Source organism: Salvia hispanica, chromosome 4 (assembly GCF_029641045.1).
Source record: "Salvia hispanica isolate PSC_SH4W2 chromosome 4, Shi_PSC_v1, whole genome shotgun sequence".
NCBI lineage: Eukaryota > Viridiplantae > Streptophyta > Magnoliopsida > Lamiales > Lamiaceae > Salvia > Salvia hispanica.
Genome location: NC_142695.1, coordinates 49,512,521 through 49,527,812, shown reverse-complemented (window position 1 = coordinate 49,527,812; position 15,292 = coordinate 49,512,521). Strand labels below are relative to the sequence as shown.

Below are 15,292 nucleotides of genomic sequence, written 5' to 3'. Positions count from 1 at the left end.
ACATAAGGAAACTTCATTCATTAATTTCAAACCTTCAAGAAACGGACTCGTTACATCAAATAAAATAAGAGTATTAACTTTTAATTTAGCAAAAAAAGTTCATTATTTATCCAAAAGAGGAAACAGAAACGAGGATAGAAAAAGGATTTGTGCATTTTCTCTTTTTGCCTCTGCTTTCAAATTCATCTTCTTCCTTCTCAGTTCTCACCATTAAATCCTCCGCTCCTTTCTTCTTCTTCGTCTCTTTTCTTCACCTTTTCCTCACACACAAACACACACACTCAACCCTCATTTCCATATATAGATACAATATATGTACAATTACAACCATACCTTCCTATTTTCAAGAAACAGAAATGCTAAATTTGAAATTTGCCTAGAGAGAGAGAGAAATTATCAAGAAAGAGGGAGAAAATTTTGAAATTGGAAAGAATTTTGGATCCCCTTTTCCCCAATTTGTGAAGGGGTTTGTGTTTTTGGTAGATATTTTCCTTATGTAATGCATCAGAAAAAATCTGAATTACAGATCGGAACAGAAAGCAGCGGCGTCTCTTCCGATTTCAACCCCACCCCTCCCCTCCCCCCTTCCTCCCTCACCCAGAAACACCCCCATTTCTCTCAAACCAATCCGCCGCCTTCGTCCTCGCCTGGGCCCGCTCCCGACCTCCAAATCCTCATCAACGATGAGAATCAGCAGCTGGAGCCGAATGACCCTTTTACCTCCAAGCCCACCCCCTTCAAGAGACCCCATCTCCAGCAGCAATTCTCCCGTTCCCTCACCAAGACTCCGACTCTCTCCAACGCTCTCCACAGATACGGCGTGGACCCACCTGCAAAATTCAGTCTTTTCCACAATAGGTCTCAGAAATTCTTGACCCATTTCCACCACCACCTCCGCCACCTGCGCCGCCGTCTCCGCCTTCACCTCCGCCTCATCCTTCTCCTCAGCCTCCCTTTCTTTTACTTCCTGGTCTCTCACCCTTCCAGGTCATTCATTCTTGATTTCTTATCCGCTTTCGCCTTCTCGGCCGTCCTCCTTTTTTCCCTCAATTTAGCAATCCCGAGGCTCCCCACGATTAGGTTGTTCCTTGCCAAGTCCTTGCCGATTAAGATAAATGCCAAGGGTCGTGTGAGTCGGCCTCATTTTCCGGTGCTTTGGTCGATTGGTTCGAGGCAGAAGGCGGACAAGAAGGCCATTTCCGGGTGTTATGTTCAAGCATACACCAATGGGGATGTCTATGAGGGTGAGTTTCATAAGGGGAAATGTAGTGGCAGTGGGGTGTATTACTATTACATGAGTGGGAGGTATGAGGGTGATTGGGTTGATGGCAAGTATGATGGCTATGGCGTTGAGACGTGGGCACGGGGCAGCCGGTATAGAGGGCAGTACCGGCAAGGCCTTAGGCATGGTTTCGGAGTATATAGGTTTTATACTGGTGATGTTTACGCAGGGGAATGGTCTAGTGGGCAGAGCCATGGGTGTGGGGTTCATACCTGCGAGGATGGTAGCCGATATGTAGGAGAGTTTAAGTGGGGTGTTAAACATGGGCTTGGACACTATCATTTCAGGTAATAGTGATGGAATTTTGCTCTGAATTTTACCACAGTTGGTGCGTTACGTCTTGATTCATGTATTTGTCATATGATCAGTCAGTTTGGGCAAGTTTGAAACTATATATATTGCTTAATCTTGTTGCTAAGTATTTTGCATAGCATTACTTTTGGACTAAGTTCATATAGTTTGCTGATGTGCTTTTGTTGAGACGATGCTTGTGGCTTGAATGGGCGTGGGAATCTTTAGTTGTTATCCTTGTGAATATATCTGAAAAACTTCTTGGATGTGATATGATTTGATTGTTTCGTATTTGCTGCCTTTCTGTTGGTCAATTCCCTCACTTGCACATTATTCCCTTTCTCTTAAACCCGAATGCATTTACCGAATTTTTTGCTGATGATTCTAATAAAAGAGAATTTCATGTTTTATGTGAACAAGGAGTTAAAGAATCGGAATCATTTTGGATTTGTGTTTGGCATTCTTTTAATGTAAACTCTTTAGCAAAAGGCTTTTCAGCTCCTTTGCCTTTATGTTGCATTTTCCCAATTATATTAAGGAAGATGAAGTTGTTATAGCTGCTTTTTGCCTTTACTTTGTCTTGTTCTGAAAATGGCTGAAAAAAAGAATCTTGTACTTCATTTGATACCCTTTCCTCATTGCCTAGACGTCTTATTTGTCTTTTAACTGATTCATGATATTGTGAGTGGGTATGGAACATGAATTTGTCATGTAATTTGGAAATTGTGCTGTGTTGAGCTGTTCATAAAGAGGCAAGACTGTGAGTTATTTTAAACCCGTATATATTTGACTTGATATTTGGGTCGTAGACCTAAAAAGCATGGACTTGGGCGTGGTAATAAAATTATCGTTTCTCTACTGGCACTGTCTCTACTACTATTTCTGAATCACTTGATTCACTTCTAACCCAAGTATTAAATTCAAACTGCTATATTTGTCCATTGCATAGTTGTGCTTGCTAATTAACTTAATATCTGCGTTTTTTTGCAAAATAAAATTTGGTCTTCCAATGCTCAATGTGTTTCGATATGGATGTTAATCATTTAGTAGCTCTTGCAGCAGGCACTCAAGTCTTCCTTAAAATTTTGAATTACTGAGCTGACATCAGTGCTGTTGCCTGCAGAAATGGAGATAGATATGCCGGAGAGTATTTTGCAGACAAAATGCATGGATTTGGGGTGTACTGTTTTGCAAATGGCCATCGTTATGAGGGTGCCTGGCATGAGGGGAGGAGACAGGGGCTCGGAATGTACACTTTCAGAAGTGGTGAAACTCAGTCGGGCCACTGGCAAAATGGAATTCTTGATATTCCAAGCACACAGAGCAATGTATATCCTGTTTCCCCCGTTGCTGTCAATCACTCTAGAGTGCTTAACGTTGTTCAGGTAAATTCTTTTACGTATTTTCTTTTTTTTTTTTTTCCGTCAAATTCGATTATATCTGTGTGATTTGAATTCTTATCTGTTCAAGTTCAAATTGAGTTGCAGAGCTTATGTATAATGTAAAGAGTATAATATAACTATTTTTGTATCCAACCACCAGGAAGCTCGGCGAGCAGCAGAAAAGGCGTATGAAGTGAGCAAGGTGGACGAGAGAGTGAACAGAGCAGTAACAGCTGCTAACAGGGCAGCTAATGCAGGAAGAGTAGCAGCAGTCAAAGCTGTGCAAAAGCAAATGCATCACAAAAGCAACAGCGATGACTTCCCGATTCCTATCATGTAAGACTGGCCGTCTGGCTGCCCGCCACTAACACCTAGCATAACGGATGACATATAACAGAAAAACAAAAAGAAAAGACGGTTGCAGCGACTTTAGGGTAAACTGACGACGCCAATTTTACTATGTTTCCTCTTTCAAACATCCATGTGTTTTTTTAGTGAAAGCTGAAATTGTGAGCAGCTGAATGGCACTGCGGATACTGGGATTTGTTTCCCATGTTCATCTGGCCTCTTTTTTTTCTTTTTCTTTTTTGTCTTTTTTTTTTGGCTTTTGTAAAGTTCAAATAGGTATATGATCGAGGGCTGGTGCAAAAGGGTAAACAAAACCAATACTCAAGCAGCCCTGAATGTGGTGATATGTAACTATGAGAAAACTCAAGAGAGAATGTTGTACTAATATTTCTATTTCAACGTGTTGGCTTCTCCATTTTCTGGTCTCTCAGTTAAGGTTTTCACAATCAAGTCTAAAAAATATTTTAGTCTGAATTTGATAATTGAGGCTGCTGCATCAATGGCTTCAGTTGACTTGTTCGAGTATTTACTTTAAATATTGGAAAAAAAAATTACACATACTGACGTACCAATATTTGAAAATATGGTGAAATTTTGGCTGTTTGATTATACAGGATATATGATTGGTACAATCAACACGCAACAATCTCGTAATGTAATATTACCAGTATGCAAAATTTAAAGTAAAAACAGATTCTGAAAATGACTGCAAAATTTCCAAGAATTTTAGCCAAAAAGGAATATAGAATTGAGTAGATAACGGTGGCCAACAAAGCTCACCAAATCTACAAAGTCTAGAGAGACTACATCAACTGAATTTATAACTCAAAAGGTGGGAAATATGGCAAATACACAAATTCAACTAAATTTAACTCTCAGTTGCCTCCCTCAGCCTTCTGATCGTGCTCCTCACGGTGACGGCACTAGCAGTGCTGAAACACACAACAGAATAAAGATTAGCCAACTAAAATAAGCAACATACAAATATGAAAGGTTGATCAGTAAAGAATGTTACTTCATGGTGTAAGCACCGCCTGCTTTCACTTTGCCACAATCCTTGCATCCCCAGATGCCAACAGCCTGTCTCTTCACTGCATACTGTTATTGAAGAACTCAAATTAGAAAATGCTCAATCAACCAGCATAGGGTGTATCATTTTGTGTGATCAATAATCCAGTCAGAACATAACATTTTGTTCCCATCGATTCATACCTTTCCACAGAACTCACAAAAGTACTTGCTGTGCTGGCTAACCTCCATCTTCTTAATCTGCTTCCTCAAACTAGCACCATATCGGGTGCCTGAATCACAATGGGAATATATCAAACTAGGTCCAATTAATCAGAAGACTTAAAGAGTTTGGCATCCTAAATCTATAGCCACATCATCAAGCCATGATAAACAATATCAATGCATCTTCCATCTACACTATTGCGAATTAAGATAATTGGTAATAAAGATAAGTGCTCCAATATATTCATCACTACAAATCAAACAGAAAAAACAGAACAAAATAAATAAGCCAATAACATACCGTACTTCCCAACAATCCCAACCTTCTTGGTTCTCTTGGCCTGTACATAGCAATTCATCGTGTCAGATAGAATAATTGATAAACAAGATACAGGATAAATTTTTACTGAAATAGGTTTCATTGAGAATCATAGCCTTTATCAAAACCAACACCAACTACAAAATACATAGCAACTGTTCTCTTAATATGAACAGAAAGCGAATTGTCATTTTCATAGAATAATTATATTAATTTTACAACGATCCCTTAAAAACATGATCGGAAAACCTCATTCAAACATATAATCTGGCCGAGATACGTCCTATCAAATATATCAGGTTCAATACAGTTCAACTCAAACACATAAAATAGGGAATGCAACAAGATTTTGCTCAAAATAGTCCACAGATTCAATCAAATAGCACAGATTGGCATTACGTTGTAACATAGAAATAAAAGAAAAGAGATAGCTTGCCATTGGAAATTAGTGAAACGGCCGGCGAGACGAGAAACAGAAACCCTAGATAGCTGCGCGAGAACGAAACCCTTATTATTGGAGCTCATATATTTAATCACTATAAACACTATAAATGCCATTTACCCCCCCTAGACATTTTGCTTTCTTCAGGAAAACCCCTCAAAACTTAGCATCATTAAGTTTCGGCATTTGAGATCACAAAATCTATAAATAGTCGAATAGGGGAATGATCAATTGCTAACTGATCATTTAATTGCTAACTAAGGTCATAGGATTTTAGCAAACGTGTGGTCTACAATTTGCCACGTGTAATTTTTATTTTTATTAATAAAATCAAAAAAGATAAAAAAAACTTCTAATTAGGGTTTTGGATGAAAATGTCAACGTAGTGTTTCGAAAATATCTATACAATGCTTTGAAAATGTCAACACAATGTTTTAAGAATGTTAACTCATTGCTTATATTGACATTCTGCATGTATTATATTGACATATTTTATATAGTATGTTGACATTTCTGCTTTTACGAAAAAATAAAAAAATTTCGAATTTTTTTTTAAATTTTGACGTCGGAACATATGCATGTAGGATATCGTTGGAATCCTTATGAAATTATCTTTAATTTGATATATGTTATATGAATTTAAAGTTTTGAGATTTCTTTTAAAAGTTAGTTATAACTAAACATGTAGTTAATTGACATTAATACCCCTATTGATATTTTTTGGAACTAATCCTATGACTTTATTGGCGTTTTTCCTTGATCGTATTGACATTTAGAGATTAATGATCTAAGCCCTTAATTTGAATATCTAATGACTACTATTATTTAATTGTAGTTAGCAATTAAGTTATGAGTTAGCAATATAACACTCCCTTAGTAGAGTATACTATATTATTGTGATTTTAGTAAATTGGATCAAACTAGATCATTGTGAAAATGGAGCCAAATTAAATTGTATTAAAACGATTTGAGGTGTTTTAATTTGAAATTTATCATATTTTTATTTGCATACTTCATAACAATATAAAATTTAATACTTACAAAAAGTGTGTGACATCTATGCACGCTAAAAAAATTAAAGACCAAAATTGGTCCTGAACATATGCTCATTTTATGATTTTGGTCATATATTTTATCTTTTTAATTTCCGCATCCTGAACATTTCAACTTGGATCACAATTGGTCATACATTAACAATTCTGTTAATTTTTAAACAGTTTTAACCCGATTTTGACCGATTATTAAACGGTTTTAACCCGAATGAGACTGTTAAAACCATCAAAATCAGTCAAAATTGGGTTAAAACCATTTAAAAATTGACGGAATTATTAGTGTAAGATCAATTGTGATCCGAGTTGAAATGTTCAGGATGCAAAAATTCGAAAAATAAATTATAGGACCAAAATCATAAAATGGGCATATGTTCAGAACCAATTATGGCCTTTACTCCTGAAAAAATTATAAAAATATGCAAAACATCTCAATAATTAATGAAATGAGTTAGATTGTAACATTACTATTTATTATTACTAATACTATTACATTCAGACCAAGGTTGCATTTATAAAAAAAAATATGAAAAATAAAATAAATTTTAAGTCTTTAACTATTAGTACATAAATAACAACTAAAATAATAAAAATAGAAATGAAAAAATAATGACTAGATGATAAAATTAGCCATTAAATAAGCCTGACAAAATAGATATTAGCATCCGATTTTGCCTCTATTTCCCCACTTGACAATATTCCACCAACGACTCAGATATACCCGATACCTGTGTCAGGTATCATAACCTGGGCTAGAGACTTGGAGCAATGATGTCCGAACATTTGTACATTGTCATTTTAATATGACCCTACTAGTATAAGTTTATGAACTATACTAATACAATAATTTATACTAGTTTGTATTTAATTTTGCGATTTATAAAATGAGAGTAGTTTACAACTAAATGTACTTAGGAATGTGTGATAGAGCTAAAAAATTGAGTATTTCACAACTGAATTTATTTTTAATTGTGAATGTGGAACAAAATCACTAATTAATAATCAGCGCATAATCTGGTGGTGAATGACAATAAAACAAGGATGGTACTCATAATCATATAATGATGTAAATAAAATACTAGTACTTCGTACTACTAAAACTATCTAAATTACTGTAGTAAATTGTTGAACTGTTGAAAGAATAATTATTTATATTTATAAAAAAACAAATAAAACTTAAAAATCTAATTCATCAATATATACTTGCAATACACTGATGAGACATGTATTTCGAATAATTATGTGAAGATGAGACCAACGAAGTGTATTAGAACTTGCTTCTTATCAAAGAGAAAATACCGTTTATCCTAAAGGCAAGAATAACAACTGCACCCACCTAATCCACTGGTTTATAATCGTATAATCGCTCCTAATCGTCATAAAACTCATTGCAAACACGCTAACTGTTTCTGTTAAGCGAAACGCTTTCTTCTTATGCTTCTTTATTTATTTTTCTCGTGTCATTGTTGCTTCTTTTTTGTTTGTTTCTTCTCAACTTCTCTGTGATTACAATATACAAGCCGAAAGTAGGAAAGAAGATTATGTGGTAGGCATTAATGTATTTACACTGATTTAATAAAAAACCGATGCAATTAGATAAATTTAAATATAAGCATTCCGTTCGTTAGTCAAAATACTTAATAAGAAAAAAGAAAAAAAATTGGACAATAATTATTACTCTATATAATGATATAATAGATGACAATTATAGTAATAGAGATTTATAATTATAGAAAATTCATGATATATATAAACTCAGTATGATAATAAAATTATAATTATAATAGATTTATTACCTTACCCATGTAGGATATCTCGAATTTAAGTATATTTATATGTAAACTTTTTATTATATTTAATGATTATAATTATATATTTTTCATAATTATTTTTTTATATCAAATTTGTATTATTACCATAATAACAATTCACATTAAATTAGTAGTAGGCGTATAAGGGGTGGCAAATCGTGCGTGTCGGGTCGATATCGTGTCGACACGATAACGACACGAACACGATAACAACAAACACGAACACGACCCGCTACCCTCAGACACAAACACGACACGAACCCATTAACGACACGAACCGTTTCAGGTCAACACGACACGAACCCATTAATGACACGAAAATAAGTATTGAAAAATGAAAATAATAAGAATAATAATACAATATTAAAATATTATGTGTTAATAAGAATAATAATATTAAAATATTATGTGTTAACGGATAACACGAACACGACACGAACACGCATTGTTAACGTATAACACGAACCCGACACGAACACGATACGAAATTTTCGTGTCCTTAATAGGTCGACCCGATAAGGACACGAACACGACAAGCTCTAACCCAAACCCATTAAGAGCATCCGCAATGGTCGGCTAGCGACCGGCTAGCCGATTCGTCGCGCTGGCCGATCGGCTAGCCGAACCATTGCAATCGGCCAGCGCAAAATCGGCGAGCGGATCGGCGTGGGCTCGCCGATCGCTCGTCGCTGGCCGATCGGCTAGCCGCCATTGTGGAGGCCCGATCGGCCAGCGATCGGCCAGCGCCGATTTTCGATTTTTTTTTTTTTTTTATAAATAATATATAAACGCGATTTTCGTTTCATTTTCATTTGCACCACTTGTTTTAACGAGTTTTCTCTCTCTCTAACTTTCTGTTCAAGAGCATCATCGAGTGATGGATCACAACAACGAGTCCAGTCCGGCGACGAGCGGCTCTCAGACTCTCACAGTACCCGTGGGATCTGGATGGGGGCAGATGGGCCCGGGATTTAACATCCCTTGGAATCAGATGATGGGGATGATGGCTGGTGCGCCGGGGGGGGGCGATGGGGGGGAACCAGGGGGGTATGCCGTGGGGGATGCCGGGCGGCGGGCAGTCAGCGCCCGGGTGGGGGGGTATACCCCAGATGCAGCAGCAGATGATGGGGATGATGTGGCGGGGGGGGGGGGGATGCCGGGGGGGATGCCGCACGGTATGCATCCCGGGATGCCGGGGGGGGGGGGTGCAGGGGTCACCGGGAGGGGACGCGGTATATCGGCCCTCGCTTGATTTTTTGACGGCTTCGTCTCACACGTCGACCCCGGTGGAGACGCAGTTCTCTGGCGATGACCTTCTGTCATTGCATGATATGGGGATCGATCTTGGGGACGATGATACTCCCGTTCGAGCGACGCCGGCCGCGCCGAGGAAGAAGACGAGGGGGAAGGGGAAGGGCAAGGCGGTCGACGAGTCATCGCAGCCCACTGCCACCGGCCGGAGGAAGTGGACAGAGGATGAGTACGCCGCGGTGGCCAAGGGGTGGTTGGAGGTGTGCGACGATCCACTGGTTGCGAACAACCAGCGGGTCGTCAACATGTGGGCGAAGATCAGTGCTGCCTATAAGAGGCACTGCCCGCACGGGAAGGACTTCAGCAACGAGGAGGTCCGGAAGGGGTGGGAGCGTACCAGGGCCGCGGTTGGCCGTTTTGCGAATTTGTATGCCAACGCCCTCCGTCAGCTCAGAAGTGGGCAGACTGAGGACGACGCCCGGAGGATAGCCGCGAGTCAGTTCCCCTTGGAGGGGAAGTATAAGGAGTTCACCTTCTGGGAGTGCTTCTTGTTGCTGAAGGACTCGGAGAAGTTCCGGGCGGGGTGCGACGCTGGGTGGCCGAAGAAGCAGCGACTTAACTATAGCAGCGACTACAGCGGCAGCAGCGGCGGATCCCACGACCTCCCCCCGGATGCTGAGGAGTTTCCATCCCCTCCTTCATTTACTGGTCGCCCCCGCCCGGTTGGACAGAAGCGGGCGCAGCGGGCTGCGAGGGGCGGATCCCCCCTATCGCCCCGCGAGGTCCAGTCCTCTGCCCTCCCAGCCGCCCCACTCGAGTACACTCTCCATTCGCGTAACCAAACGCGGGCTCAGATGTTACAGGTCTTCCGAGAGTGGAAGAACGCCACTGACCCCACGGAGAAGAGGTTTCTTTACGAGATGCTCGAGAGCATGCGTGCTGATTTAGAGATCGCGAGGTCACGGCTGGGGGGTTCCGACGTGGGCTCAGATACCACGGGTGGCGGCAGCGGCGGCGGAGACGGCGGCGGCGACGAGGAGGGCGACGGCGACGGCGATGAGGAGTAGAGAGTGGCGGGGCTCGGGTGTTGAAGCCCTTTTTTTTTAAAAAAAAATCATGTACTTTTTTTTAAAAATCTTTGTACTTTTTTTTTAATGGAATGGATTATTTTTCCCGTATATGTGTCGTAAATTTAATTCCGTATATCGCAATTTTAATTCCGTAAATGTAGTATATTTTGAATTGTTTTTATTGCGCCTGGCCTATGGCTGGCCTAAATCTGACGTGGCAGGTGGTTTTTTTAGTGTTGCTGACGTGGCAGAAGAGAGAATGGCTGGCCTATTAACCATTGCGGATGCTCTAATTTCGTGCCGATTCATGTCGTGTTATCGTGTCGTGTCAAAAATTGTCAGCCCTACATATATCTATCTAGATCATCTCCTGATACGGCAAAAGTCGCAAAGCAAGATTTATTAGTATTTTCAACGGAAGAAAAGGAATAAAGTCGTCAGCACAATCCAACGCGTATTGATTTCTCTCGCCTGATTCTCAAATACAAATCCACCCTCTCTTCAAATCCTCACCAGAATTCCTCCCTCCGCCTCGATATTTCCGTTCAACCGGCCGTCAGTTTCCCCCTATTCCGGCAACTATGTATCCGCTCATCACCTGCTCTAATTGCCGCACACAATTGCAGGTGCCGCCCGGCGCGCCTTCGATCCGATGCGCTATTTGCCAGGCAATCACCTCCGTCGCCGATCCCCGCCACGCGCCTCCGCCTGCCCATACTTCTCCATACCCCCCTGCCTCGCCGTCCCCTCCTCAGCCGTCCCCTTATTCCCACGCTCCGCCGGGTCCGCCGCCCAACCCTCACGGCCGTAAGAAGGCGGTGATAATCGGAATATCCTACAAGTTCTCCCGCCACGAGCTGAAAGGATGCATCAACGATGCTAAATGTATGAAACATCTCCTCATGAATAAGTTCCGATTTCCAGAATCTTCAATTCTCATGCTTACTGGTAAGGGGAAAACTGACAGTAATGATCTACTTGCTTTTTTTGTTGTTGCTTTCATGATTTTTATTGGAAGCTGACCTGATGAGAATATGCTTAAAATTTTTTTCTTGTAAAATCTTACTTTTTTGGGCTTTCACTTTGCTGTGATTTTATTGATGGCTAAGCGTACTGTACGGGCAAAATATATCTGCTTTATAAACTGGAAAATCTTTAACGGTGATGTGTTGCCAAATACAGCTTTCTGATTAAGGAAACATAGAGAAGAACTAGGTATTGATCCTACTGGACCAGCATGCCTACAGCTTAAATTTTTAATTTTCTGAAGTTTTTTTCCTTGTTTGAGGTTAGGATATGGATTAGAGTAAAAATAATAGGATATGGATTAGAGGATAATTAATAGGAATGCTGTACTTAGTTTTGGCCAAATGCTATTGCATCCAGTTTTAAGTATTCTCTCTTTCAACTGGTGGTAGCTTCCATTGAGTTATCTAGATAAGTTATCTAGATAGATCTTGAACACAGAATAAATAATTTCTGTTGAGCTTGAACTGCTCATTATCGAGTAACAAGAATAAGATTTCTGATGGTTCATTGAGTTCCGATTTTTACTGTTCTCCTCCCGGCGAAGACACTCAACACAAATAATATGATTGTGGGGACTCTCATTGATAAACAAAAAGGCTGGTTTTGTAACCCAGTGATAGTATTCAATTAGTCTACTCTTGAACTTCTTTCCTGACATAAATTTCAATAGTAACTGAATAGCTTTTCCATTTTTGTGGTGTTCAATTTACATTCCAGGCCATTTTTGGTAGTTGACGTTTTATGTAAATTGATTGCAGAAGAAGAAACTGATCCATACAGAATCCCAACCAAGCATAACATGCGAATGGCGCTGTTTTGGCTGGTGCAGGGATGTCAACCAGGAGATTCCTTGGTCTTACATTACTCTGGCCATGGTTCTCGACAAAGGAATTATAATGGGGATGAAGTTGATGGATATGATGAGACATTATGTCCACTTGATTTTGAAACACAGGGTATGATTGTTGATGATGAGATTAATGCATCTGTTGTCAGAACTCTGCCTCGTGGTGCAAAGCTACATGCTATCATTGATGCTTGTCATAGTGGAACGGTTCTTGATTTACCATTTCTTTGCAGGATGAGCAGGTGCTTCCTTATAACCTTCTTTTGTTTTGATATGGGTGGTAATTATTATGCAAGTATCTTTATCTTATCATCTTAGATATGGTTGGTAATTATTATGCAAGTATCTAAAGAATATATTCTCTAGAATGCAGGATTTCAAACTAACGAGATATGAACATGATGTAATTTGAAAATAATAAGAAAAAGGAAGGTTTCACAAACTACCAACATCTTTTGTCAATCATATACCACAAAAGTTCCATTAACTCGTTTAATAAATGCAAGCATTTTTTCAAGTTTCCATCTTCATTTTTTGCTATCACTAAGGCACCAAATACTTATTTTATGATTTCACTATGGGTCTTTTGCATAACTAGATCTTCATTGAAGAGTGCGTATGACCTCCAATTGGCTGTCTTGAAGAGTAGGGTGATTCTTATTTACTCCCTCCGTCCACGATTAAGAGTCCCATTTCTAAATGGCGCGGGTTTAAAGAAATGTTAAGTAAAGTGAGTGGAAGAAAGCTAGTGGAATAGGGGTCCCACTTGTATATATTAGTTTTAAATGATATGTGAGTGAAATGAGTTAGTGGAATGTGGGGTCTCTTTACCATTTATGGTAATTATGAACCGGGACTCTTATTCGTGGACAGACCAAAATGGAAAAACGGGACTCTTATTCGTGGACGGAGGGAGTATTCTTTATTTAAAATAATTCGTTTGTTTGTTTTATCATTTTAATTGTAAAATCCACATTGCTTTCATGAACTTATCTTATACAAATACTTGCGGATCTTCTGTCATACATCAGGCATGATCACCAAGTGGAGGTATCTTGCCACAGATGAATAATAATTTATGAGACATAATCTTTAATGTTGAGAAACATCATATTCCTGAACTGGACCTTGTTGATGGTCCCCTTGTCAGAAATTATTCTATAATAGTTGTTTGCTATGTATTCATCATGGGAAACATTTAATAATAGGAGCGGGCAATATATATGGGAGGACCATCGTCCTCGATCCGGAGTGTGGAAAGGATCAAATGGTGGGGAAGTTATTTCCTTCAGTGGCTGTGATGATGATCAAACTTCAGCTGATACATCTGTAAGTTTTTCGTTGATGATGGGAAAACTAATGTTTAATCTTCATGGAATACAAACTTAAGTTTAAGAGGTAATTTTGTTCAATAGGCTTTATCAAAAATTACTTCAACTGGTGCCATGACTTTCTGTTTCATCCAAGCTATTGAACGTGGTCATGGGACCACATACGGGAGCATCCTAAGTGCAATGCGCACTGCAATTCGTGATGTTGGAAGTTCTGGTCCATCCCTTGGAGGTGGTGCAGTAACATCTCTTCTGACCATGCTTCTTACAGGGGGGAGCTTAAGCACTGGTGGATTGAGACAGGTACTGTCATCTTCTTTGAAACTGTCTATATTCACATATACTATATAATAGTACTCCCCCCAGTGTTGCGTATACATGTAAGAATAAGGTTTTCAAATCATTAGATTCATTACCACCCTACTGGTTGGTGATCAGTGTAGGTATTCCAAATTCACTTTGGAACTTGAAGACATTATCCATGAATCTCACTTCACTAATTCATTTTTAGCATCAGGATTAGTAATTCCCGGTCATCGCTCAATTGAAACTACATCATCTTCGAAGAATTGTTTAAAGTAATTCCTGTTAGATCTCCTCTTTCGACTCTGCTAGCTAAGACTTGGGGAAAATACAACATTTGTAGAAACTTTCCGATTTGTGATTTGTGATTTATGACGAGGGCATCATGAGATCTTGCGTTGGATTGTTGTTCCATTCAGATTCAAATGGTGAATTAATTAAAGATTTGAATCTAAACTCATATCTAATGGCACATTTTATTGTTTGGATCTGAATTTAGAATATACTACTACATGATACTGATGATTTATATTTTACAGTGAGTATCAATAAATGGTTGAGCAATTCTAATAACTTGTTGAATTGTTGTTTTGGTTGCAGGAACCGCAACTAACTGCTTGTGAACCTTTTGATGTATATGCAAAGCCATTTTCTCTATGATCATCAATAGATGTCTGTATTTTTTATTCTACTTGATTACTTAGCTTATTGTGGGGTTGGGTGGATTTATACAAGTGTGGATTATTGTCACTTTATATATGAATTTAGTATTTTATTTTTTGTGAAATTCGTTGAATGCTAATAAAGCCTATTCCATTTTCTACGGTCTTAAAGTTTGAGAAATAAAGAGTTTTTTAGTTTTTTAGTTTCCCACGTCACCTCTCCTAAACCAATTTTCCATATATTTCATCCATTATTTTTCAGATATTTTCTCCAAACTAAATTACTAAGATATTCCAATAGGTTATGACTGTTTCAGTTTCAATCGAACATAATTGATTTATCAACTCAACCAAAAATTATAGCTCTAATAGATAATTAAAACTAAAACGATTAAAATGTTGGTTTACCATCCAATCTATCAATGTTGATTAGCCGATAACCGATGAATCAAATACTCAACTATAAAACGAATCAAACTTTATAACATGCTTATATAAAGTAAGTATACATGCACTTTCCAAAATATGTGTAACTATAAATATACATAATACTATTAAGTGAATTATATAAGACCATAAATTATAGATGCAGTCGTCCTACAAACACTCCTACATCTAGACAATTACATAGGCAGTTTGTTA

The 15,292-nt window shown here is 38.8% G+C and overlaps 3 protein-coding genes across 3 annotated transcripts; 2 read left to right on the top strand and 1 right to left on the bottom strand.

Annotated features, from left to right (window-relative positions):
• The first annotated feature begins 110 nt into the window (after nt 1-110).
• LOC125195742 (uncharacterized) lies at nt 111-3,718 on the top strand. The gene is made up of 3 exons (XM_048093933.2): nt 111-1,569; nt 2,697-2,958; nt 3,116-3,718. The coding sequence occupies exons 1-3, from the start codon at nt 500-502 to the stop codon at nt 3,293-3,295; spliced, it is 1,512 nt and encodes a 503-aa protein (XP_047949890.1). The 5' UTR covers nt 111-499; the 3' UTR covers nt 3,296-3,718.
• Nucleotides 3,719-4,006: 288 nt separating this feature from the next.
• On the bottom strand, nt 4,007-5,419 carry LOC125195743 (large ribosomal subunit protein eL43z). The gene is made up of 5 exons (XM_048093934.2): nt 5,292-5,419; nt 4,838-4,877; nt 4,516-4,604; nt 4,319-4,401; nt 4,007-4,235 (listed from the first exon to the last, which is right to left on the bottom strand). Exons 1-5 carry the CDS (start codon nt 5,292-5,294, stop codon nt 4,172-4,174), a joined length of 279 nt encoding a protein of 92 aa, XP_047949891.1. The 5' UTR covers nt 5,295-5,419; the 3' UTR covers nt 4,007-4,171.
• Nucleotides 5,420-10,900: 5,481 nt separating this feature from the next.
• Nucleotides 10,901-14,811, top strand: MC1 (metacaspase 1). Its single transcript, XM_048095319.2, has 5 exons — nt 10,901-11,426; nt 12,266-12,596; nt 13,563-13,683; nt 13,770-13,988; nt 14,589-14,811. The coding sequence occupies exons 1-5, from the start codon at nt 11,060-11,062 to the stop codon at nt 14,646-14,648; spliced, it is 1,098 nt and encodes a 365-aa protein (XP_047951276.1). The 5' UTR covers nt 10,901-11,059; the 3' UTR covers nt 14,649-14,811.
• The last annotated feature ends 481 nt before the right edge of the window (nt 14,812-15,292 follow it).

What these genes read in the sequence shown, in the direction of transcription:
- LOC125195742 (XM_048093933.2), top strand. Translation starts at nt 500, where the DNA reads ATGCATCAGAAAAAATCTGAATTACAGATCGGAACAGAAAGCAGCGGC. An exon ending in CTTGGACACTATCATTTCAG is followed by an intron (nt 1,570 to 2,696) that starts GTAATAGTGATG and finishes TGTTGCCTGCAG; the next exon opens with AAATGGAGATAGATATGCCG. An exon ending in GAGTGCTTAACGTTGTTCAG is followed by an intron (nt 2,959 to 3,115) that starts GTAAATTCTTTT and finishes TCCAACCACCAG; the next exon opens with GAAGCTCGGCGAGCAGCAGA.
- LOC125195743 (XM_048093934.2), bottom strand. An exon ending in TGGGATTGTTGGGAAGTACG is followed by an intron (nt 4,605 to 4,837) that starts GTATGTTATTGG and finishes ATTGTGATTCAG; the next exon opens with GCACCCGATATGGTGCTAGT. An exon ending in TTTGTGAGTTCTGTGGAAAG is followed by an intron (nt 4,402 to 4,515) that starts GTATGAATCGAT and finishes CTTCAATAACAG; the next exon opens with TATGCAGTGAAGAGACAGGC.
- MC1 (XM_048095319.2), top strand. Translation starts at nt 11,060, where the DNA reads ATGTATCCGCTCATCACCTGCTCTAATTGCCGCACACAATTGCAGGTG. An exon ending in TTCAATTCTCATGCTTACTG is followed by an intron (nt 11,427 to 12,265) that starts GTAAGGGGAAAA and finishes AATTGATTGCAG; the next exon opens with AAGAAGAAACTGATCCATAC. An exon ending in TTTCTTTGCAGGATGAGCAG is followed by an intron (nt 12,597 to 13,562) that starts GTGCTTCCTTAT and finishes ATTTAATAATAG; the next exon opens with GAGCGGGCAATATATATGGG.